The sequence below is a fragment of the Lithobates pipiens genome, unplaced genomic scaffold, assembly GCF_037356315.1.
Source record: "Lithobates pipiens isolate NorthernLeopardFrog02 unplaced genomic scaffold, aLitPip1_a1.2 Scaffold_28, whole genome shotgun sequence".
Taxonomy (NCBI): Eukaryota; Metazoa; Chordata; class Amphibia; order Anura; family Ranidae; genus Lithobates; species Lithobates pipiens.
The window spans coordinates 177,460,290-177,487,300 of record NW_027507789.1 but is presented as its reverse complement, the minus strand read 5'-3'; the positions used below and the strand labels follow the sequence as shown (position 1 = coordinate 177,487,300).

The following is a 27,011-nucleotide window of genomic DNA, read 5'->3' as shown; positions in this document are numbered from 1 at the left end:
GGATAAAAAAACGACTCCCAGAAATGATTAATGGAGATCAAGTAGGGTTTGTCCCAGGAAGGGAGGGACGAGATAACAGCCTTCGAACGCTGTTACTAATGGGGAAGGATGGAGAAACTAAACCTCCAATGATATTGGTTTCGATTGATGCTGAAAAAGCCTTCGATCGAGTAGATTGGAGCTTTATCATGGAAACACTACAGACATACGGCTTTGGGCCAAAAAATGATGAAATGGGTGAATAACTTATATATGTATCCATCAGCCAGAGTGGGGGTTAATGGGAGTATGTCGTCTGCCTTTGATATGCATAACGGTACAAGACAGGGGTGTCCCCTCTCGCCTTTACTATATGTGATAGCTCTGGAACCCCTATTAGCAAAAATTCGAATTAATTCAGTCATAGAAGGAATAAGAATGGGGGGGAAGAACATAAAGTGGCGGCATATGCAGACGACATACTCCTATATATGACTAACCCCCAAACATCGTTATCAGGTCTGATAAAGGAGATAGGAGATTACGGGGCCCTCTCTAATTTTAAAATAAATCCAATCAAAACTGTTATTCTGAATATCGGCTTAGACTCGCAAGAAGAAGAATTGACACGGCATAAATTCCCTTTTACATGGGAAAAAAAAAGAAATAATATACTTAGGGATTAAAATAACAAAGTCAATTCAAGGGTTATATCAAGCTAATTATATCCCGCTAATAAATGAAATCAAGGAGTTACTCACAAAGATGAACAAAGGAACAATATCCTGGATGGGAAGAATTAATGTGTTGAAGATGGTGGTATTACCAAAAATTACATATAAAATGCAAATGCTTCCGATAAAAATACAAATTTGTTTTTTTAATATAATAAGAGCGTTATTCTTAAAATTTATATGGCAAAACAAAAAACCTAGGATAAAATATAATTTATTAACAAGGAAAAAAAAACGGGGAGGAATGGCACTACCAGATATACACAGATATCACTTAGCAATCACTATATCGAGATTGGTCGAATGGTCAAACTCAACCACTAAAAAGAAATGGGTAAAAATGGAGGAGATATTGATGGGGTCACAATTACAAAAAAATATTTGGATTCCACCAAAATTTAGAGCAATTAGTAGTAGGACACACGAAATCACACTAACGACACTGAAAAAATGGGACACAATACAAAGTAAAAACAAATGGCAACACAATTCACCCCTAATCCCTTTAGAGGGCACGAGTTTCTTTACACCAGGGCACGACACTCCATTAGGGAAACAAATGAAGGACTTACAATTAAAAGACATTATAAGGGAGGGGAAGTTAATGCCAAAACTCGATTTAATGATGAAGCATAAATGGCAAAGGTTAAAAGATTGGGAATATCAGCAGATTCAGCACTTTGTGAACTCCATCCCAAAACCATTAAGAAATGAAAGTAGTTTAACACTAATGGAAAAACTATGTACAAGGAAATCAGCAGTTAAGCATTGTGTCTCACAGATATACGATGGCCTTTCTGAACTAGAGGGCCAAGGAAATATCCCATCTATAGTCAAATGGGAGAAAGATCTTGGCTATAGAGTGGATGAGACCCAAATGATTAACTCGATATATGATTCCATATATGATATAAGATCAATTGAAGTAAATTACAAATGCTTAATGAGATGGCACTTAACGCCAGATAAATTACATTAAATTGATCCCTCCAACTCCAAACTATGTTGGAGAAAATGTAGTATACCAGGATCAATTTTTCATTTCTGGTGGGAATGCCCAGTAATAAACCAATACTGGAGTAAAATAATAGAATATATAGAGAAGATAACAGGGCAAAAAATACCTTTATCCCCAGGGGAGTGTTTGTTCTTGGGAGTAGAGGAAAAGATGAGTAAGCAATCCAAAAGAAGAACAAGAAATTCATTAATACCCGTCCTACTTAATGCTGCAAAAGCCATAATACCAAAAAATTGGTTACAGGTGAAAGGACCCTCGATAAAAGAATGGATTAAAAAAAATGAATATATAAATAATATGGAGTATCTAAGAAAAATAGAGGAAGATAGAATGACACAATTCCGTAGAACATGGGAAAAATGGAGAATATTTAAAAAGACGAAGCATTATACACAAGCATTAATGGAATGAAGAGCTGTGGAGATAGGGAAGGTTAACAGATAATTAGAGAAGAGGGAAGGGCGGGGGTGGTATAACTGAATTAAATAAAGAATAAATGACTAGGACAAGGCAACAACTATATGAGGGCAAATATAATTTAGGAGATGATAGTTTTACTCATTGTTTTTTCTATTCTCTTTTTTTTCCTCTTAAAATGTATATGGTCTTCTCTTTTTAATGGATAAACATTAAACTGATATAAGGTATAACGAGAAGATTAAAAAAAAAAGAGAGATAGTGAAAAGAAAAAGATACCTTGCCACAATGATGTTAACAACAAAGATTAGGATTCTGAGAGTCAAACTGATTAGAAATTACTAATAACAAGAATCCTACTGAGTGGCAAAAAAAAGAAAGAAAAAAAAAAAAGAAGAAAGGCACATAACGGAGGAGAGTAAGAAAAATCCCAAGAAATGCTTTAAGTACATAAATAGTAAAAAGGGAGGTCAGATCATATTGGCCCCATAAAGAATCATGAAGGGAATCTGGTTCCTAAATGTAGTGCTGAAGAGCACGTGCTATGTGTTTTTGATATTCCTGGAACAGCAGTTTGGTTTTGGGTTTAATTACTCTAAATTTTGGCCTCAGTATCAGTCTGGTTGGATTGCATTGTGTTCAGCTTGACCATAGGTGGCGCTGTCATCCCTGGCGGGTGCTAGAACGCAGTCCAGTTGGGTGCATTAAATGTCAGTTCTCTCTCTGAACCAGCCCAGTGGGAGTGTTACTCTTGCTGTGCATTCTGGGAGAGGTTACTTAAGGTGCTGATGTCACGCGCTTCGGGGTTCCGGCCTGGAAGTGCTTTTTGACTGTTTGGTCCTGGTCCTCCTGACCAGCCCCCAGGGCTCTCGTGGCCTGGAGTGCGGATCCACCCGACTCCAAGTCTCGGGGCTGGCTGGCCCGAGGCAAAGTAACTGAAAGAAGGATTCGAAAATGGTCCGGTGCCGTCTCGGTTTGTGGAGAGGCAGAGCAACTGTAGAAGCATCCTGGGGAGGACTCTTCGGGAGAAGGCCATACAAAGATTGGCTTCTCAGTAGGAGCCTGGAGGCTAAGTTGAAAGACCCCATAATAGGGATAAAACTTTTCTGCATCAGGGAATTTAATTAGAACACACGTTGCCATTCACTAAAATTATAAGAAAAGCAGTTTAACCTTAAAGTGTGGCTCGGGGTTACCGCTAATGGTACTGAAATGTAACCCCCAGCCACACTCGGTAATACGGCCAGGAGGGTTAAGAAGGTGCCCCTAAAGACAACCCGTTATGTGTATAAAAGACACCCGTCCACAGAATCTCTTTCTTCCTATCAAACTCACCATCATGGGCAAGACCAAAGAGCTGTCAAAAGATGTCAGAGACAAGATTGTAGACCTGTACAAGGCTGGAATGGGCTACACGACCATCAGCAAGAAGCCTGTTGAGAAGGAGACAACTGTTGGAGTGAATTATTCTCAAATGGAAGAAAAACAAAATAATCATCAAGCGACCTTGGTCAGGAGCTCCATGCAAGATTTCACTTCATGGGGTAAGGGTGATCATGAGAAAAGTGAGGAATTACCCCAGAACTACACGGGAGGAGCTTGTGAATGATCTCAAGGCAGTTGGGACCACAGTCACCAAGCAAACCATCGGTAATACAATACGCTGCCATGGATTGAAATTCTGGTCTAGGTCCCCCTCCTCTAGAAGGCACATGTGCAGGCCCATCTTAAGTTTGCCAATAAACATCTAAATGATTTAGAGAAAGATTGGGAGAAAGTGCTGTGGTCAGATGAAACCAAAATGTAGCTCTCTGGTATTCTCCGGCATTCGCCTTGTTTGGAGGAAGAAAAATGCTGACTATATGATCTTAAGAATACCATCCCTACAGTCAAGCATGGAGGTGGAAACATTATGCTTTGGGGCAGGTATAGACCGACTTTGAACCATTGAGGGACCATGTATTGTAAAATCTTGGATCAGAACATTCTTCTCTCAGCCAGAACACTGAAGTTGGGTGTTCCAGCATGACAATGACCCAAAAAATGCCGCCAAGGCAACAAAGATTTGCTCAATAAGAAGCACATTAAAGTGATGCTAAACTCAAAACAACTGTGGAACCTAAAGGGTTAACCTTCTGCATTGTGTAAAAAGGCTGTTTGGTCCTGTATGCACAGATCCTACTCTTCTTCCACTGTCCCTGATAATTTCCTGATAACACAGAATCTATAGAGTCAGGCTGCACATTCTTAGGTTGGTGTGTGTTGCTAGAGAGTTTTTTCTTTCTTGGGAGAGTTAAAATGATCAGTACAGGAGAAAACACCCCAACGTATATTCTATGAGGCATGGGCTGCAAATAGGTACTTGGGTACTCTGATGGGCTGCAGATAGGTACTCGGGTACTCTGATGGGCTGGTGACAGGTACTCGGGTACTCTGATGGGCTGGTGACAGGTACTCGGTTACTCTGATGGGCTGGTGACAGGTACTCGGGTACTCTGATGGGCTGGTGAAAGGTACTCAGGTACTCTGATGGGCTGTGACTGGTAATCGGGTACTCTGATGGCCTGGTGACAGGTACTCTGATGGCCTGGTGACTGGTATTTGGGTACTCTGCAGGGCGGTGATAGGTACTCAGGTACTCATATGGACTGTGACAGGTACTCAAGTACTCAGATGGACTGACAGGTACCCAGATGAACTGTGACAGGTACTCGGGTACTCTGATGGGCTGTGACAGGTACTCAGATGGACTGTGACAGGTACTTGTGTACTCTGATGGACTGTGACAGGTACTCGAGTACTCTGATGGGCTGTGACAGGTACTCGGGTACTCTGATGGGCTGTGACAGGTTGTCATGGTCGGTTCCGAGTTCCAGCGGTCCATGGAAGACTTACCCACAGAATTGGTCCGTTGAGCGCTAATAGGTCTTCCCGGGCGCGCGTTAGCGCGAACGGACGCACGCGGGTGCGAGCAGGTACGATCGGGCGCACGCGGGTGCGCAAGGTTGCGAACGTGCGCACGCGGGTGCGCGGGGTCACGAACGGTTGCACGGTTTCACGTGGGCGTGAACGGGCACGCCGTGCGACCGTTCTTGGCGCCCAGAGGGCTTCTTAAGAGATCCGTTCTAGTGGCCCGGTGCTGTCCTGTCTACAGCGTTCCTGTGAGTTACCTCTGCTAAACCTGATTGTTCCTGCCTCTGATCTACCCGGCTTGTTCCTGTTTACCCCTGCTTGCTGCCAGCCTTGACCCTCGGACTTCCTGACCACGCTTCTGCCTTCTCCTTCGGTACCTCTACTGCCTGCCCGTTGACGACCCGGCCTGTGTTTGACCCTGCTTTTGCCTGCTTATCCAGTTTGTCTCCGTGACCGCTGCTGCCAGTTGCCTGCCTGCCAGCCGTTCCTGTGTGACTACCTGCACCTGCTGCCAGCCGCTGACTGCTCTCCAGCTGTTCCAGAATCATCCGCCTGCACCCGCTGCTGTCTGACACCAGCTCCAGGACCAAGCCCACCTACACGGACTTGGCACTTGTGCCCTCTGACCTCTAGAGTCCCTGTTCCCACTCTCAGGGGATCTCGAGCCAGAGGCTTACGAGAGGCCGCTCCCTGCACTCCGGGCTCCTTCCACCAGGTACGTGACACAGGTACTCGGGTACTCTGATGGGCTGTAAAAGGCACTCGGGTACTCAGATGGACTGTGACAGGTACTTGGGTACTCTGATGAACTGAGACAGGTACTCGGGTATTCTGATGGCTGTGACAGGTACTCAAATGGACTGACAGGTACTCGGGTACTCTGATGGATTGTGAGTGATGCGTACTATGATGGGTGGTGACAGGTCCTCTTTATTGGGGGGGGGGGGGCAAATCAGTGTGATTGGTGTGTACACTAAGCAGTAACGAGATGTTACCGCAATCTCCTTCTCATGCACGATCGATGTGTGAGGAGGAGAACCCGGTAACATCTCTTTATCGCAGTTTGTTTACATTTAGAGGTCGGCTGTGAAAGGATCAAAGCTGATCACGTGGGTAAACAGCCGGCCAATGGCTGTTTACCACCGTCGGTGACTAGCAGTGTTCCCGGGAACACGCCGCCACCAATGTGCATGCGCAGCGTGCTCGCGATTGCGCGCATGCGCCGTGCACAGTGGGGGTGGATCTATCTGTGATCACGTGGTAAACAGCCATACCCAATGGCTGTTCAACCCCTCAGTGGCGAGTGGTATCTCCGTGACACACCGCCACCGAAGGAACAGGAGCATTCCCTGTTTAAATGGGAGGACGTCATATGACGCTCTCCTGCCACAAGAGTTATTTGACAACCGGCGGTCAGCAAGCAGTTAAATAGATAGAGAAAAGGCCCTTTTACACATAAATGAAGTTGACATATTAAAAACATACACAATAGTGATAAATGGCATGACAAATCCTGTCTTTAGAGAGAAGGATACAAGTGCAACCTAAAGAAAAATGAAAACAAAAACATATATAAAAATATTTTTCATTTTGTATGTAAAAAATCGCATGCATCGGCAAATACACAGCCCATGTATTTGGGCTGTGTATTTGCCGATGCATGCGATTTTTTGTGTGTATATGCCGATGCATGCTTCTCACTAAATACCAGAATTGCCAGACCATTTGGTCTAGATCGTTCTATTAGTCTATTCTTACTTTATTTATTTATTTCTTGTCTTCATTTCTATTTTTACATTGTATCAAAGGAGAAGGTTTAAATAGATACATCTAGCAATGAGACTTCTGAAATCCTTTTTTAATGTAAAAAGATCTTTTCTTTTTTGGTATGTGTCTTTTTGAGGGAATATTTGTGTTTTTTCTGGTATTTATTGAGCACGATGCAGCGGCATATACACACAATGTGTGTGTTTGCCGATGCATGCAATTTTTTTTACATACAAAATGAAAAATATTTTTATATATGTTTTTTTTTTTTCGTTTTTCTTTAAGTGGCACCTGTATACTTCTCTCTAAAGACAGGATTTGTCATGCCATTTATCACTATTGTGTATGTTTTTAACATGTCAACTTCATTTAGGTGTAAAAGGGCCTTTTTTCTATCCATTTAAGTGTTAATCTTTGGATTTTTGATGTTTACAGGTGCCTCTGAGTCCTTAATTGCTACTGAGTTATACACGTGTTTTATTCATTTGTTTAATTGCATGGGTGTGTATATAACTTTGTATGTAAATTCTGCACACTGTCTATGACTAAGCAGCGTTTTTGGTGTGAAACATGTCAGCGGCCTTGCAGTTAGTCTGTACATTAGCCTGCATGCTATGATTTTAATCATATTTTTGCAATAAAGTGGAATATTTGGAGTGCGGCTATCCAGCTACATTTTTTCACTTTAGTAAGAAGCAGAAACTACCATCTCTGACAAATGGATACAAACAGCTCAAAAATTGACAGCCTCCACACTTATAGTGTAATCTGACAGCAGGCCATTATGTATAAAACAAATATTTGCATTAAACACCTATTTATTCTGATGCACCCTGAGTATTTGTTTTCCTGCTCTTACATACGTCTATATACCGTCCATCCTCACTGAGCTATAAGCAGGATACACTTTAAGCCCTTTATCAGATTAGGATTAAAGGAGGATCTTCCATCTGTGGCCTTCTATATCGTGGGACTGAATGAGAGGGATCAGATATGAGAGGAGATAGAGAAGGGCCAGCCTCAGTGTTTACTGGTCTTTGGCAGAACAAAATACACAGATAAAGACATCACCATAACTATCTTGGAACCAAGTGATTTGAACAACCAACAGGCCAGCTTCTGAACTCTGTTCTGTCTTTCTGGATGAGCAACGAAGAAAGGTCACCTCATCTGCTAAATTTCCACATCAACATCTACTAGCGTACTAAAACCATTCTAAAACCATTCTGCTGGGTGGTCCACCTCAAAAGTTTCAATGGCTCAAGACATGACAGAGAAGGACCTTCTAAAGATGGAAGTAGAACAGTTAAGGAAGGAGATAAAGATAGAAAGAGCACTGGTAATTTTTTTCCTTTTGTCTCTTCTGTCTTTGCATTACCCTTAGTTGTTTATGAATCGTGTCATCCTGTTGGCAACTATAATGTTAACCCATTTGGGGCTGTCCTGTGGAGATCCTATCAATTACTCCAGGACTCTAACTGTATCTGGTGCTCCTTTTAATGGGCGTCACTAAGATATCTCATCTTAGAAATGTGCATCTGCTTGTTAGTTGAAAACTCTTTGGATTTTTAGATTAATGTACCTTTCATATTATTATTATTTAAGACGTATTACCATTTGCCTGTAATTGCCATCCCATATGTGAACTACTGTTCATGGTTACCCTTTTAGCTTATAACAAATGGGGTACTCTAAAATAGCCATGGCTATTGGCTAGATTATGTAGTTTTAAGAATATTCTGCCAGTACACAGCACATGTATAGGCCCAACTAATTTTCTCCTAGATAGTAAATGGGCAAGACCTAATATGCAGGTATGCAGTGACAGCTAACACAATGGGGTTGATTTACTAAAGGCAAATAGGCTGTGCACTTTGCAAATTGTAGTTGATCTCTGCAAATTGCAGTTGCTCCAGAGCTTAATAAATGAGCAGAAGCTCTGCTGACTTCCATCATCCAATCATGTGCAAGCAAAAATGCTGTTTTTTTCATTTTCGTTGATCATGATTGGTTATTCTTTGCAAAGTGAAGCTGCACCTCATTTACTAAGATCTAGGGCAACTGCATTTGCACTCTGCACTTTGATAAGTGCACAGTCTATTTGCTTTTAGTAAAGAAACTCCATTGCCTGGGGTATGCAGACGTATAACTACATCTATCGACTCCTAAAGACTAAGGAATATAGAAGTTTGCCATTTTCATTACCAAACACCCAAATCTTCCAGATCAAGGTGGTGCACATAGATGTCAATAGCTTCTAAAGACAATCAAGCACTCATCTGAGTGTGATTTGGGTTGCCCAGTCATCGATAGTTATGGGTATGGCCTGATAAATACTTAAATACAGTGTTTGTCTTTAGAAGGTTTGCATATATATCCTGATTATACTCAAACTCAATTTGCTATAATCAATAATGATAACAAATGTAAATTTGTATAATGTTTTTCTTTTTCATTTTCTCAAACATTTTAGAAATCAGATGATTTCAATGGGCATAATTTTTTGATATATTTGGTCTAAGGTAACCCATTATTTGGCATTAAGTTAGGTGTAACTAAAATCTCTCACACTTGCACCAATTAATATGGTTGTTTATGCAGTTTTAGGCCTAATCTTATGGTATTTACTCAATGGTTAAATAGCTCCTATGTCTGTCCAATATATGTTAGCCAGTGTGGCCAATGATAGTATATTGTGTAATATAATGGTACATTTGTCAGTGTAGGCTTTGTATCAGGACTGACTCAATCTACTTCAGGGTGGGTGAATATGTTGTGGGAGAATTGAATACAATACACAGGGAGTTTTTTATTAGGATTCTTAGAGGTTTAGAGTGTTGGATGCAGGGGGTATTTAGGTGAGTTGGGTGGTTTGGTTGGTTAAACATGGGTCAAGCTCAGAGTTATAGAAGTGGGGTTGTTGGAGTGCAATGGGAAAGCTCCTACACTCTTGTACTGGTGATCAAATGCTTCAAATTGTTGCTCCATTGCTAAAAGAGGACTGCCTCTGTATGCAATGATTGTACATTTATGTCTGTCTTGCCAAGCACATTCAGGCACCCAGGACCAAGAAACTGTTTCTCGCTCATAGAAGGGTACTGCATGGGATTCTCACTTTGTATATTATGAGGCACAGAAATGGTGGATACCAGGAATCTAAACTAAGATGTAGTCCCATTTAAGCTCTTAGTGCTCCCAGGAAAAGTTCTGAATAGATAATGGACCTTGCATGCTCTGTTTTAGGTGTGTCTATTGTCGACAAGTCTTATTAAGCATTGACAGCTACATCTCGTTGTTATCTTGTGGACTTCTCCATAGAAGAGTTCTTAGCCTAGGCCACATGAGCTGGTGCCAATAAGAGCAAACCTTAAATGACAGAGAAGTGTAAGTTAATGAGTAAGCCATGCAGGGAATAAGCTTTTGAGATGTTTTATTATGTTAATTTTCATTTGTTATACACATCAAAAACTGGACACCTCTGTGTTTTATAAGAATAAATGCCTAAAGCCCTGTACATACGGTCGGACATTCTGACGACAAAATCCGTCTGATTTTTTCCCAATGGATTTTGGCCCAAACTTGTCTTGCATACACATGGTAGCACAACGTTGTCAGAAAATCCGATCGTTCAGAACGAGGTAACGTAGAAGACGTACGACAGGACTATAAAGAGGCCAGTAGCCAATAGCTTTCATCTCGTAATTTATTCTGGGCATTGTTGCTTTTGGATATGTCTCATTACTCGCTGTTGGGTAAACCATTGTCACAATGACAGAAGAAATGGAAATATAACAGGTGGTAGCTAAAACTTAGAATCCAAATCTTCCCTACACTATCCAAACGTAAAATAAAGGTTTTGACTCAACATACTTTTAGTGAAAAATACTGTATTTATCGGTGTATAACACGCGCCGGCGTATAACACGCACCCCAAGTTTAGGAGGGAATTTTAAGGAAAATTTTTTTTAGGAGGGAAGTTTAAGGGGGAAAAAAAAACTTACATTTATATGCCCATCAGTGTCATCTGCAGCCTTGTCCACCATTGCAGCCTTATGCAGCCTTGTCCACCATTGCAGTCTTGTCCCCCATTGCAGCCTTATGCAGAATTGTCCACCATTGCAGTCTTGTCCCCCATTGCAGCCTTATGCAGAATTGTCCACTGTTGCAGTCTTGTCCCCCATTGCAGCCTTATGCAGAATTGTCCAACATTGCAGTCTTGTCCCGAAGGCGGCCGAAATCTGCAGAAAACGGCCAAAGATGGCCGAAAGCCGCCGATAATGGCCGAAGGCAGCCTTGAAGAGCCGTAGGCGGCTGAAAGACGCCCAGAGGCTCAGAATTTTGGGGGATCGGCGTATAACACGCACCCACGATTTTCCCCTGCTTTTAAGGGGAAAAAAGTGTGAGTTATACAACGATAAATACGGTAACTATTTTAATAGATCTAGAATCCATCATGAATCTATAGAGTCATTATTGAACACCAAGATGTATACTATAAAAATTATAATACATTACAAATTTGATTTACTAATGGTTTCATTTTCATTCTTCATAAAAAAAATGGGTTCAAAATGGGTTCACAGTAAACAGACAATCATTTTCGGCAGAATTAAAAAAAAAAAGGTGCCTTACTACCGATATTTGAAGGTTTCCTTCAAGAGTGGAACAACCTCTTTCATAGATCACATTCTAGAATTTGCTGGCTATAGAAGTGGAGTGTAAGGTTTGTTAATTTGTAGCAAAGTTCATTCATCCCTGCAATTTAAAATTGCTTTAAAGTATAACTAAAGGCTAAATGTTTTTTTTTTAGTTTTGGTTAGTGTTTTTTTTTTTTATCTGTCTATGCCCCCATTCATCTTCTTTGTCCTGTTTACCATTACCATTGAAAATGAAAATAAAAGAAAATCCCAAATTTTGGGGTGTCTCCAGAAAAGTAATAGAGGGGAAATCTTCCAATGGGGGCAATAGTTCTGGTGACCTGGGGGTCCCCAAAGAATTCCCTTAGTTTGCAGGGATTTTCTCTCACTTCCTGCTTGGCTATGGGACAGGAAGTGAAGGGAAAGCTCCGCCATGGGACCCATTTGTGTACAAAATCTGATAGGGGTTATAACTCACCATTACTCTATCCAAAATGGAAAAAAAAATTGGCCATAGTTCTACTTTCAGGCTACCGTCATTATGACGTGTTACTTTTGTACAGCAAAAAGTGAGCGTTCTTCACCTGTCCAGGGTTGCAAAGTCTTATATAGGAATGGGTGAATAGTTTCCATCCAAAGATGTTTTTTTAGGTCTTTAGAATCTAATCTCAGCCATCATGTTTCCGGGATTTGTATATCCCTTCATCAGAGCTTTAAACTGATCGGTTGAATCATTAGTGTACAATGCATTAGTAGCATATTTTTCTTTGTGGTGGTTAATTGTGACATTCTCGGGAAAATATAAACAAAGTAGCACCAGCAGGGAAAGAGCATGTCCACATTAGCAATTTGATTAAAACTGATGGTAAGGGCTTGTTTACACGGATGACCTGTAGCTTTAACCTGTGCCGGCCGTCAAATGACAGCTGGGCGGTACGGCTCTCTTCCTGGGCGGATGTCATATGACGGCCCTCCAGAACGACTGCTCTTGCGCGCCCCTGGGGGCACGCAGCGCGGCAGCCACACCGTTTAGCTAGGACATGGCACAACTCCAATCTGTGTAAAGAACCGCGGCTCTTTAACCATGTGATCGGTCTGTGTCCAATCACAGTCAGTCACATGTAAACATGGAGATGATGGTAATCGGCGCTCATTGCCTCACAGTGACAGAATGTGAGGAGAGGAGAGCCGATCAGGGGCATCTCCTCACAGAGGACATCTAGGGATGATCATCAGTGCCAAACAGTGCCAGCACTGGCAGCAATCAGTGCCCACAGTTGGCATCAATCTGTGCCCACAAGGGCCAGCAATCAGTGCCCATAAGTGCCAGCAATCAGTGGCCATCAGTGAAGCCAGTCATTGCAGGCTAGCAGTGCTGCCCATCAATGCTACCCATCAATGCCGTCCATGCGTGCTGCCTATCTGTGCCCACCAGTGCCACCCATCACTGCCGCCTATCAGTGCGCATCAGTGCCACATATCAGTACCACCCATCAGTGCGGCATATTCGTGCCTCCTCATCAGTGCCCATAAGTGCCACCTCATCAATGCCCATAAGTGCCACTTCATTAGTGCTCATCAGTGCTGCCTTATCAGCGCTCATCAGTGCTGCCTCATCGGCACCCATCAGTGCTGCCTCATCAGCGCCCATCAGTGAAGGAGAAAAATTACTTATTTACAAAATTTACTGACAGAAAGTAAGAAAAATTTAATTTTTTTCAAAAATTTTTGTCTTTTTTTTAGGAAAAAAAAAACAAAAAAACAGGAGTGATTAAATACCACCAAAAGAAAGCTCTATTTATGTCAAAGAAATCATAAAAATTTCACATGGTTGCAGTGTAGCATGACCGTGCAATTGTCATTCAAAGTGTGACAGTGCTGAAAGCTGAAAAATGGCTTGGGCAGGAAGGGGGTGTAAGTGCCCTGTATTGAGGTGGTTAACTAACAAAATATGGCTAAAAAGAGGAAGCATGGAATTGAAGACCATAAGATTGGGACCACAGGTAATCTGCCCACCATATATACACCTAATGCCCAACCTGTCACCACTTGCAGCACTTGCACAAGCATGTGTGCAGTTTTTTGGCCATCTCTTGCAGTTTGTTTGCAATCTGACAGTTTTCTGTAGCGACACATTAACTGAAAATGATGTGCATCCCATTGGTGATATCAAGAGGCACCCTATATAAAGAAAGAAAGTTGACCACTGCTGGTCTAGACGTAAAGCACTGGCAAAAAAGTACTACGGTGACATTGATTCCGCTATATCGCTTTTTTGTTTTACTGTATCATTTCAGGGTTTTTTTTTTCACAAATGTATTGGTATCGTTTTTTCTTAGTACATATGTCTGATATCAATTTAATTATTTCAAGGTTTCCAAGTCTGCACAAGAAATGAAGACCTATGTTGAATCTCTGGCGACAGAAGATCCATTGCTGAAAGGAGTTCCAGAAGATAAGAATCCATTCAAAGAAAAAGGTGGCTGTGCGGTTACCTGACACAATTCCACCTCCTTAGACGAACCATACATTGAACTTTACTTATCCTTTGTCTTTGCTGTACGTGGTGTTAGACTGTTTATTCTGGTATTTATGTGTGTCATAAAGGTTTACAATCCAACGATTGTTTGCGATTATTTATAAATGATTCACATTTTGTCATATTATATCATATATATTTATTACCAGTGTTAAACATACAATGAAGTTAATTTATATATTCCCCATATTCTCCTCCTCTGTTGTGTGTAATGTTAGACTGTCTTGTTATTTATGTAATATTTTATGTAAAAATAATTAAGTTTAGTTTTTCTACTACAATAAGGCCTCATGCACACTAACAATGACATGCATGCTTTTATATGGTATTTCTAAATGAACCTACATGCATGTACAGGCATACCCCACTTTTAAGTACACAATGGGGTTTATTTATTAAAGCTGGAAAGTGCAAAATCAGGCTCACTTCTGCATAGAAACCAATGAGCTTCCAGGTTTTATTACCAAAGCTTAATTGAACAAGCTGAAATTAGAAGCTCATTGGCTTCTATGCAGAAGTGAGCCTGATTGCACTTTCCAGCTTTAGTAAATAAACCCCATTGTGTACTTAAAAGTGGGGTATGCCTGTAATCATTTTTAAATGTTATTATTCACACTGGGGGAGATTTACTAAAACTGGTCCAGCTGTAAACAGTAACCAAGCAGATTCTAGGTTTTAGGCCCGGTTCACATTTGTGCAATGCCAGACATCGCATGTAATTCGCAGCGCACTGCTGTTCACATTACATGTGACGTCTGTGTGGTGCGATATCAGCCATACAGATAGTATGGCTGATATCGCACCACATTGGGTCCAAACACGTACAGGACCCTTTCTTTTGTTCAGATATGTGTTCACACACATGCGATCCTATTCATGTCCGAACTGTCAATTCACAGTGCGATATGCAAGCTAAAATGGGGGTGTCCTTAACATGTAATGGCACTCCCCAGCGGTTCGCATATGGCAGTGTGAACTGCCATACGTGTCGGTTGCGATGCGGGAACCCGCAGTTGATTCGCAGGGTTCTCGCATCGCACAAGTGTGAACCGGGCCTTATTGACAAAGCTTAGTTGAGCAAGCTAAAGTTAGAAGCTGATTGGTTACTATGCACAGCTGCACCAGAATCTGTGTGCACCCAATTTAGTAAATCACAAGCACTGTGTGTTTACCGGCATTCAGTTTAGATGCATTTAGAGCAATTTGAATTCTGTGCTTCCAGGGGCAGAGTAAATACCATAAATGCGTCTAAACACGCGTAAACGCAAGTATATTTATGTGCATGAGAATTTGATCTGGGAAGCCTAAAGTTTTTTAGACGCCCCAGATAACTTCTGCATTTAAATAAACATACACAGCAAGTTAGTGTAGCCTTGTGCAAACCTACAGCAGTTGCTTCTTTGCAGAATTGGAAAACTAAGGCCCCTTTCCCGCCAGCGGACCGATTGGGTCCGTCTACCCTGTTTCCCCCCAAAAAATAAGACCTAGCGTGATTGTCTGTGATGGCTGCAATATAAGCCCTACCCTGTTTCGCCAAAAATAAGTCCGCTATGGATTGGATCGAATGACAATTGGATGGAAACAGACATGCAGTCTGTTTCCATCCGACCGCCCCATAGGCTGTGTCCATGTCCGCTTTGCATAGAGGAGCAGACACAGATATGTCATCCGTCTGCTCAGCGGGGATCAGCGGAGAGATCCAATGCTGAGCAGGTGGATCCACTTGAATAGATTCCACCTCATCTCAAAGTGGCCTTGAGGCTCTCAGAAAAATATTTCAAATAATCCAATGATATAATAATTAAAGTGAAAAAAAAAGCTGTACATATTACTAACAAAACAACACCGTGAAAACTAAGGTATTTGGCATTTATATCACCTTATCATTGAAGGCTTTTTCTGTGAATTGCGTTTAGTAGGTTCAGCACTGCATTGCATATTTTGTATACAGTGAGGTGGAGAATTATCACTTTTAAGTGCTAGCTTGCTCCCTGGTGTGATTGTGATAGGTGGGCAGATTGACATGTTTTATTTAATTTTTTTTATTAGCAGAGGATACTTCCTGTAAAAGTAGCAATTTAGTATAACTATACAAAATCCATGACTCTTAAAAAACAATGTATAACTCAACGTGTACAGAAAAAAATAAAACATAATTTTCTTAAATTGGATACATTATGAACCCACATAAATCAACATTATGTTTCTAGAAAACATCTTTGTTTACCCCTTCAGAATTTGTGAATGGGCTGAATGGTCATCGAGGACCAGAAGATTATGTAGTTGCAACGGCCATAATAGTCACCAGCTGAAAAAAATGCATTTTTGCAACAAAAGTTTTTTTGCTGACCTCCTTACAACCCATTTTGAGATAGTAGTACCATTAGAGCTTCATGTCTAGGACCAATCCCCAACCTATGATTGGCTGGTCGATCCCAGGCTGGATTAGCTACATCTGGTGTTCCTTGTTAAAAACAACTCCTCCACATGCCAGTACCGCATACCAAAGTTCCTGACTTTACCATGGACAATCAATCCATCTGTCAATAAAACTGGCCAAGTGTCAGGATGTTAAAGTGTTATTCTAAAATATACAACGGTAGCCATCTAAGGGGGTTACAAATGCCAATGGCTCCATCCCAACATTTTGGCGGTATCCAAAATACGAAGGTTTACAATTTAAAGATTGTTTTTGACTTCAAATAAATACCATAAGCATAAATAGATAAATAATGTAGATAGATTATATAGATAGATAAATACAATGGATAGATACAGTAGATAGACAGACAGATGGACAGGTCAACATGTGATACAGCATGTCAGAGATTATATGGCGTTTCTCTTGCTCCCCCTCCTACATACAAAGGATTGTAGACTTCTTCTAATCACCCACTTAAGTAGGCCTTCTCAGGCTAAGTCCTTATACGCAGATATTAAAATACACATCCAAGTAATCTTGTCATGGCTTCTTTACTGCCCTGTCACAGGCTTCTAGATTTGTATCAGTTCCTGTGTGTGCTAGAGTCTCAGCTCGGCGTAATGCAACACAAACACTTGCAGTAATTAAAACTGAGCTCTAGAAAAACAACTACACAGATGAAATACATATAAGGAGGCTGTTTTATCTACCAAAGTATTTTTATTTCTGTCCATCCAGTTCTGGGATTTACAAAACCCTGCTACACAGGTTGGTAGATGACAGCATCTGCTTTGTGACGGAAATCTGGCTTATGTGCATTGCTTTTTGTTTGCACCTGAGCTGTTTTTCTTATCCACAATGTCAACTAACTCTATAAATAATTTTGCATTTGACTTGATTCTGAATCTGATTCCCTGGTACATGAGCCTTGAATGGCTGCTGTTGGTGATCACATTATGCACTGACTTAATAAATAAGTCTGTTAATATAAAAGTGTCTGACATTTGCAGGTGGTCTGCAAAGCCTTGCATTTCTGCTTTCAATGCTCTTCAGAAATGTACAAGGCTGTTTTCTTTTGTTTCAATATTTGTATTATTTTCAGTCAGTGAAATACAGAGTAACTTTATAAGGTATGAAAGTGGCCTGCAAGGCCTCATATATAACATTTGCGAAACATATCAGGTAACATTGATGTGATAAAGTAGTTATATTTTATCTTATCATCGTCCCACATTTGGAGGGAATTTCCTTGGGGAATATATAGTGATTGTTATCTAACATGCATGATCTAGCGGATCGTAGGTTTGTGTCTGTCCTGCTCCAATCAAGCCCCCCCTGCCACCCCAATGGGTTCACGCTGTGGACTGGGGGGATATCTGGTCAGAACAGACTGGTCCCAACCCCATCGACCCAATGCACGCTTCCTTTTAGGTTGGGTCTGTGGAGGGACGTGAAAGGCACAACTCTACATCCCATATAAGTTTCATTTTCCAGGTGGGTAAACCCTAGGAGTTAGAATGATAGAATAATTTCTACCTGACATTCAGCTCGCAATGAAAAAGTTACCCACTAGAGGACTTTCAAGTTTGTCTCTTTTTCTTCGTTTTATCTAGGACTTGTAAGAGACAGATGAAAGGGGGAAATAAAGTCAGAGATAGTCGGGGGAGAGGTTCACAGAGAAAAAGGAGTAGAGGAGAGTGGGGGTATTAGTACGTTGTCGTTGAAGAAGATTGTGTCCAGGGTAGAGTGGTACTTTGATGTTTTTAGCCCATGGTTCCCAGGTTGCCTCAGAAATTGTGACTTTATCTTGAAGTTTGGCTACTATTTGTTCCTGGGACATAATCCAGGAAATTTTATTTTTTGCTGCCTGAAGGGATAATGCGGGTTTCTTCCAGACAGTAGCCACAGTGATTTTCACGCCTAGGAGCATGAAGAAGATTAGAGTCTGGTCTTCTTTAGGTGCTTTGTCTACCCTGTGGTTAAGAAATGCAATTGTCAGGTCCTGCGGGACTTCGGCTCCTGTAAGTGCTGTTTTCTTAAGATGGTCCCACATGCTATAATCTGATTGCAGTGAATCTACTAGGCTTAGATGCGTTGATACAAAAGGGCAACCCAGACCAGGAAATTTCCACTATATTGTAAAGTGGAAGAGATTGCAGTGCAAAGAGTTCTGTAAAAGTGTGGCTCAGACTTCCAGATTTGGGAGTGGTCAAAGTGTAGCTTTTTTTGCAGCTCCAGATGGCAGCAGGCACCAGCTGCACTGTTCAGCCACTGTACAATTTTTGTGGCTATTGTCTCTCAAACAATACACTCTAATTCCTATTTCAAGATAAAACCTGCTTCCTCTTTCTTTCTTATATTGGAGCCTAACCAAGCTGCTTACATACTGTCAAACAACTGAACAATATTTGTGGCTATTATTTCCCCGATAATACACCATCATTTTTATTGTAAGATAATCTTTTATCTTATAATTGCTAGCCAGTTTTACCAAACATTTATGTACCTGAAGACTGAAGGTTTTCGGAATGTTGGGATGTGTGGTTTTGACGTGTTCTTTTTAACACTGTATTGGAGTTTTATCAAACTTGTAAGACAATGCAGTGTGGTACTGCGAAAAAGCTCACAAACGATATTACGGTATATACTGTAAATCTTCTGCCACTGACCAATCTATATGAATTGAAGGGCTTTAGCTTTGTTTTTCTTAACAGTAACCTTTCCTATAGCTTTTAGATCTGTTGTGGCTTCTACTTTCCCTTGTTTAGTTCAGGCCTATTTTTACTGGCTAAAAACAAAATCAAGAATTGCAGCCAAAACTACCTAATAAGCTTGTTTTCAAGTTCCAAGGAACCATATTTGACTGTTGCTGTACTTAAAGAAAGAGTATCATTACACTTCTCCTAAGTTCCCCATGCCCCCCAGGGGACAAAGTGTACATAGCATGCAGTTTTCTAAGTGGGGTGGATGCTTAGCTAGCGTGGTTGACGGTACATATTTTTCACTATGCTGGTCACAAAGAGATGGACACATAAGCCCTTGTACACACGGTCGGACATTCTGATAACCAAATCCGTTGGATTTTGTCAGACTGATTTTGTCCGACGGATTTTGTCCGAAACTGTTGCATACACACGGTCAGACAAAGTTGTCAGAAAATCCGATTGTACATAACGTGATGACGTTATTTCATTACGACGGGACTACGTTCAGGCTAGTAGCCAATAGCTTTGGTCTAGGAATTTGATCTGAGCATGCGTGGCACTTTGTCTGTCGGAGTAGGCTACATATGATCGGAGTATGTCCGATCGGAGCATTTTGTCGGAAAATTTTACGGACAAGCTGGAAAACAGTCCGATGGAGACCACACACAGTCGGATTATCCGACAAAACGGTCCGATAGGACACATTCGGTCAGAATCTCCAACCGTGTGTACAAGGGCTTAGGCTTGGCTCACACCCAGTTTTCCTGTTCCACCACCTTATGGCCTCTCATGGAATAGACTCTCTCAAGAGCTGGTTCTGTCCAGCTCAGTAGATTGCTTTAAAAAAGGCATGGATTCTTTCCTAAATGTACATAAGATAACTGGATACTAACATTTATCGGTAAAGTTGATCCAGGGAATATCTGATTGCCTCTTGGAGGATCAGGAAGGTTTTTTTCTTCTTCTGGATCAACTGTGGGTATAGGATTGTCTATATAGGATTGTATAATTTTGTTTTCCCTTTTATTGGTTGAACTAGATGGACTTGTGTATTTTTTCAACCAGACTATGTAACTAAGTAATAAACCTGTCCAATTTGCTGTTGGGTCTGGATGCCAGCATGTCCACATCTGGTGCCCCTCACTAGAGACAGAGTGAAATATTATGTGTGGAAAGACCACTCTCCATGACCTAGATGCTGGTGGCCCAAGAAGTCTGCTTGCCAATTTTCCACTTCTGGAATATGCACCATGGACCCAGCAGTTCTGTTTCTTCAAGTGCTGCCTGACTCCTTGTTCACCCTTGAACCTGAACTGGCAATTCTCAGAGTTGGATGGTCCAGTACTGAAGGCTAAGCTGAATTGCCTTGAGCTCCAGGATGTTGATTGGCATTTTTGCCTCCTCTGGTGACCATGTCTCCTCAACTAACAGGCCATTCATGGCACAGCGTCAAAGGAAAAGATCCAAAAGCTGCACGTCATGAAGCAGATCCATGTGCATGAAGTGAGATGAATGGCAGCCTCAGCCCGAAACTCTAGCCAGACCATGCCCCCAACATGTTTTTCTCCACCCTTTGGAGCTTAATCAGAGGGACCCCCATGATTAAATTCCAAGGGGCGGAGCAAAACATTTTGGGGGCATGGTCTGGCTGTAGTCCGGGCTGAGGCTGTCATTCATCTCACTTCATGCACATGGGTCTGCTTCATGATATGCAGCTTTTGGGCCTTTTCCTTTGACATTGTTGCAGCTTGGAGTTAGGACAAGCTCCCTGTCCCTGCCTGCACTCACAGGGATCTAGTTGGACTTTACCTGTCTACTTGAGCGGCACCTAAATTGTGTTTTTTTGGGTCACGCTGACTGCACAGATTGTTAAAGTGCTTTAGGTACAGTATATAATGGGCTGCACATTATCATTTGGCTTGGACACCATGAACAGATTGGAATAGTAACCTTTAGGATTTTGAAACAAAGGAAATTACCCCCTGAGAGCACAACAGGCTCAATGTAGCAAACAGGGATGCTCTTTTGTTGGGTGCAGTAGGCACATTTAAAGTAGAACTATATGCTAAACTTTTTTTTGTCATTTTGGATAGAGCAAGGGAGGGAGGGTTATAAGCCTTGTCCATTTTTTTATTGTCATCTATGTCCCATTGCTGAAATGCCCCTTCAATTCCTGTCCCACAGCCAAACAAGAAGTGAGAGGAAATCCCTGTAAACTAAGGGAATTCCTTAGGGACCCCAGGTCACCAGAACTAGTGTCCCCATTGGAAGATTTCCCCTCTATTACTTTTCTGGGGACAACCCATAATTTGGGATTTTCTTTTACGTTCACTTTCAAAGATAACAATTAGGATGAATCTCCTTAACCACTTCAATACAAGGCTATAGTCATATGACGTCCGCAGATGGGATCTCTTACCCTGGGCGGGCATCATATGACGTCCTCGATATCTCGCTGCTTCTGCGGGCCCCCGGGGGCCCTCAGAGCAGCAATCATGGATGAGGTGTGTCCCTCAGATACAGCCCATCCCTGATCCGGGTAAAGAGCCAATAACAAATCAGAGTACCTGTCACCACCCATCAAAGTACCTGAGTACCTGTCACAGCCCATCCAAGTACCCAAGTACCTGTCGCAGCCCATCGGAGTACCTGTCACCACCCATTAAAGCACCCAAGTACCTGTCCCAGCCTATCTGAGTACCCGAGTACCTGAGTACCTGTCACCACCCATCAAAGTACCTGAGTACCTGTCCCAGCCCATCTGAGTACCCGAGTACCTGTCACAGACCATCTGAGTACCCGAGTACCTGAGTACCTGTTACAGCCCATCTGAGTACCCAAGCACCTGAGTACCTGTCACAGCCCATCTGAGTACCCAAGTACCTGAGTACCTGTCACAGCCTATCTGAGTACCCAAGTACCTGTCACAGCCCATCCGAGTACCCGAGTACCTGTCACAGCCCATCTGAGTACCCGAGTACCTGTCACAGCCCATCTGAGTACCTTTCACAGCCCATCTGATTACCTGAGTACCTGTCACAGTATATCTGAGTACCTGTTACAGCCCATCTGAGTACCTGAGTACCTGTCACAGTATATCTGAGTACCTGTCACAGCCCATCTGAGTACCTGTCACAGTATATTTGAGTACCTGAGTACCTGTCACAGCCCATCTGAGTACCTGAGTACCTGTCACAGTATATCTGAGTACCCGAGTACCTGTCACAGTTCATCTGAGTACCCGAGTACCTGTCACAGTTCATCTGAGTACCTGTCACAGTCCATCTGAGTACCTGGGTACCTGTCACAGTCCATCTGAGTACCAGTCTCAGTTCATCTGAGTGCCCGAGTACCTGTCACAGTCCATCTGAGTACCCGAATACCTGTCACAGTTCATCTGAGTACCCAAGTACCCGGGTACCTATCACAGTCCATCTGAGTACCCGAGTACCAGTCACAGTCCATCTGAGTACCCGAGCACCTGTCACAGTCCATCTGAGTACCCAAGTACCTGTCACAATTCATCTGAGTGCACAAGTACCTGAGTACCTGTCACAGCCCATCTGAGTACCAGTCACCAGCCCATCAGAGTACCCGAGTACCTGTCACCAGGCCATCAGAGCGCCCGAGTACCTGTCACCAGGCCATCAGAGTGCCCGAATACCTGTCACCTGGCCATCAGATTACCCAAGTACCTGTCACCAGCCCATCAGCGTACCCGAGTACTTGTCTCCAGCCCAACAGAGTACCCGAGTACCTACCTGCAGCCTATGCCTCATAAAATATATGTTGGGGTGTTTGCTTTCCAAAATTGGGTCATTTTGGGGGTAATTGTCCTGGTGCTCCTAGACCTTCAAAAGTGTGATAGGTAGGAATGAAATGAGATGTGTAATTTATGCTCCTAGAACGCCTGAAGGTACCACTTCAATGTTGGGCCTCTGTATGTGGACTGGCTGTGTAAAAGTCTCACACATGTGGTATCGCCATACTCAAGAAGAGTGGCAGAATGTGTTTTGGGGTGTCATTTTTGCTATATACATGCTATGTGTTAGAAATGTCTTATAAATTGACAACTTTGTGCAAAAAAAGATTTTCATTTTTTTTTCACGTTTTCTGAAGACTTGTGTAAAAAAATGAACTGTTCAAAAGACTCATTATGCCTCATAGAATAGACGTTGGGGTGTTTGCTTTCCAAAATGGGGTCATTTTGTGGGTAATTCCACTGTCCTGGTGCTCCAGGGCCTTCAAAAGTGTAATAGGTCGTTAGGAAATTAGAGGTGTAATTTATACTCCTAGAACACCTGATGGTGCTCCCTGCATGCTGGGCCTCTGTATGTGGCCAGGCTGTTTAAAAGTCATGCACATACGCGGGAGGAGTAGCAGAATGTATTTTGGGGTGTAATTGGAAGTATGCATATGCTTTGTGCGAGAAATAACTTGTTATTATGACAATTTTGTGAAAAAAAATAATAATTCGTAATTTTCCCAAGAATTGTGGGAAAAAAATACAACAAACAAAACTCACCATGCCTCTTGCTAAATACTTTGGACTGTCTACTTTTGAAAAAGGGGTCAATTGGGGGTATTTGTACTTTCCTGACATTTCACATTTCAGGGCCTCAAGAAATGAGCTAGGCCGTCAGTGCATCAGGTGTGATCAATTTTCAGTGATTTGCACCATAGCTTGTAGACTCTATAACTTTTACAGAGACTAAATAATATCCACTAATTCGGGCTATTTTTTACCAAAGAGATGTAGCCGTATACATTTTGGCCCAAATTTCTGAACAAAAATTACTTATTTGCAAAATTTTATCATAGAAACTAAAAAAAGTGTTTTTTTTTCAAAATTTTCGCTGTTTTTTTCACTTATGTTGCAAAAAATAAAAAACCCAGTGGTGATTAAATACCACCAAAAAAAAGCTCTATTTTTATGAAAAAAATTATAAAAATGTTGTTTGGGTACAGTGTTGCATGACTGAGTAATTGGCATTCAAAGTGTAAGAGCGCTGTAAGCTAAAAATTGGTCTGGGTAGGAAGGGTGTATAAATGTCCTGTAAGTGGTTAATAGAGGCACAGACAGCAAAATAAACTGACAAGCGTTCATATCCCTCTCCACTCCATCCAAAACTAAAAAAAAGTTTTTTGTCCTTAGTTATAGTTGGACAGGACATGGCTGGGGGCCATGTCAGCCCTTTTTTTGCTGGCATGTTGCGGATCTGGGGCTTAGGTTGTGTCCCCTGAGCAGGATGCATCCGCTCCCACACTTTCCCTTTGTTGCCTGCCAATAATTAATCCGGCCTTTGTGCGTGTCGGCGGGCCTTTGACATCATCCCGCACGCTACACCGCCCCCTGGCAGCGGGCAGAGTGACACCATGTGCCGGGACTCGGGGGACCTGCTAATGGTGCTGGCCACCATGGGAAGCGAAGCTCACACATAGAACTCCCCCCACACACCAGGGGGAGATTAACACACTTGCATCACCCTATTTAAACACTCAGGGCAGAGACACCTCTGGCAACAAACAATTTGATGTCGAGGTAAGCCTCTACCATACAGTAGTTTACTATGCTTCAATCAAGAATGAAGACAGGAGAAATTGGTACAGATCACTCACTGTGTTCTTTCAGAAAAGAAAGACTAGTAAATGGAATATTTACCAGCCCCTTCCCTGCTCCTGAGAGGAGAGGAAGGAAGCTGGTAGCATTGCAGGGGGAGATGGGAAGCCGGGGGAATCAGCACCCCACTGGGTGATTAGGGTGTGCCCAGACACACCCAGCACACCCTGTTTGCACGCCTACGGTTACACCCATATTTAGGGTGTAACAAGAACAATGGTCACAGTCTGCAGCCCTCCACCCACCAACCTATTACTAAATCCAGGGTTTTTCTCATTTGAATGCCTTCTCAATTTTTGAACAGAGCTACGCACATCCATGTCATTCATTGGATCTGTAAATGAAAAGACTGCATGTTCCATCTCAGTTCCCAAAGAAGAACAAATGTGGTGACATCACTGCGCTTGTAGTTCATTGATACTTCCACTTGTACTGTCACTGAAGGTCTGTACTTGGGCTGGAAGAATAGTCTGTAGGAGGCACCTGAGCACTGCACTTATGATCCACTGATTGCGGTTGTAATTCTTTTGCGGGCTCCAATGCAAATAATAAATGCATTCATAATTATCCTTAAAATGTTTTAATTTTTCAAAAAAAAGGAGTCACCCTGCAGATATACAGTTATGATGCTATAGAGCAGGAGTGTTAAGGATGCAGTATATACTGCAAAGGAATTCAAGATAAAGGAAATCCTTTTAGGATACTGAATAGGTGCAATTTACACTTCCAGATGTTTGCTATAACATAGAAAATCTTTACTTTTTGAGTTTAGGTGTACTCTAAAGCCCCATACACACTATCAGTTTTTCATTCAGATTTACCAAAACCATGTAGTAAAAGGGCCTGCCTGATTGCATACAAATTCAAACTCCTAATATCCTATTATATGCTTTTGATAAATCTGAAGGAAAAACTCAGCAGAAAAACTGATAGTGTGTATGGACTTTAGTGAACTTGTTGCTTGAAAGCAAGTGTAGTAGCTAACTGAGACTTTGATTGTTTTTCTCTGTCTGTGCATTAGATTCTGGGAGATTACAGAAAGGTCCGGAGTATTACCAGAGGCAATCAATGGGGTGCCGGCATGACAGGGTTAATGGAGGCTTGGTTACAAGGAGTGAAGTGAAGGGGGAGGGTCTAGGAAGCAGGGTTGTGCAGTGTTTTATGGGGAATGGGGTGGATCTGGGGGGAGGAAGTGAGTCGGAGAGGAAGAGGAGAGACAGTCACCACGAGGGAGAGAGAGGGTAAGCAGCTTCCCACCCACCCGCCCTACAATTTTGGTGGGCATTGTGTGTTAGTATTGGGGGGTCTTTAGCGTCCAAGGGGGTTGGTTGTGGCACTTGTCGGGGTGCAAGGACCATCAAAAAGGTATGGTGTAGGGACCCGTCTGAGGTACGGCTCCCAGTTGGTATATGGGTACCTGCTAGTTGTCTCTGAGTCAGGTGGTTTCGCGACTGGAGGCCTGAGAAGTGACAAAGAAATAAGCTGCGCTGAGTGAAATAAATGACATTCCCTGTCATTGCGGCCAGAGAGAGCATTGAGTCAACATCTCAAGGAAGAAGAAGAAGAGAAGGTGGCGGCGACAGAAGACCGGGCCACCGCTAGTAAAAGAGCTGGAAGAAGAAAGCGGAGGCCCGGCAAGAAGACCCGAAGAGGGGAACAAGACCCCCGAAGTCTTAAGAAGACCCCCGGATGGCAGCGGCGACGAAGAAGAAAGCCGGGCTCCTCCGCTAGTAAAAGAGCTAGCAGAAGATAGCGGAGGAGTCCAGTGAGAAGACCCCCAAGACGGAAGAAAACCGGAGCTATGCAATAAATTATTTTAAAAACATGTGTTGTGTTTTTTTCTTTACACTTTTTTCACCAAGTGAATGGGTAGGAGTACATGGTACCCCAATACTCATTCACAATGGGTGGGGGGCCGGTATCTGGGGGCCCCCTTATTAAAGGGGCTCCCGGATTCTGATAAGCCCACCGCCCGCAGACCCCGACACCTAACGGCCAGGGTTGTCGGGAAGAGGCCCCCCTTCCCCAAAGCACCCCCCCATGTTGAGGGCACACGGCCTGGTACGGCTCAGGAGGGGGGCACTCGCTCATCTCCACCCCCTTTCCTGACCTTCCGGGCTGCATTCTCAGATAATGGTCTGATATGGACATTGGGGGGGACCCCCACGCTGTTTTTTCGGCGTAGGGCTTCCCCTTTAAGTCCATACCATGTGATGGGGCCAGCAAGGTGTCAATCTCGCCGATGGAGGCGGGTCAACAT

The 27,011-nt window shown here is 42.6% G+C and overlaps 1 protein-coding gene across 1 annotated transcript; it reads left to right on the top strand.

Annotated features, from left to right (window-relative positions):
• The first annotated feature begins 7,795 nt into the window (after positions 1-7,795).
• On the top strand, positions 7,796-14,085 carry GNGT2 (G protein subunit gamma transducin 2). The gene is made up of 2 exons (XM_077459981.1): positions 7,796-8,167; positions 13,839-14,085. Exons 1-2 carry the CDS (start codon positions 8,084-8,086, stop codon positions 13,962-13,964), a joined length of 210 nt encoding a protein of 69 aa, XP_077316107.1. The 5' UTR covers positions 7,796-8,083; the 3' UTR covers positions 13,965-14,085.
• Positions 14,086-27,011: the final 12,926 nt, after the last annotated feature.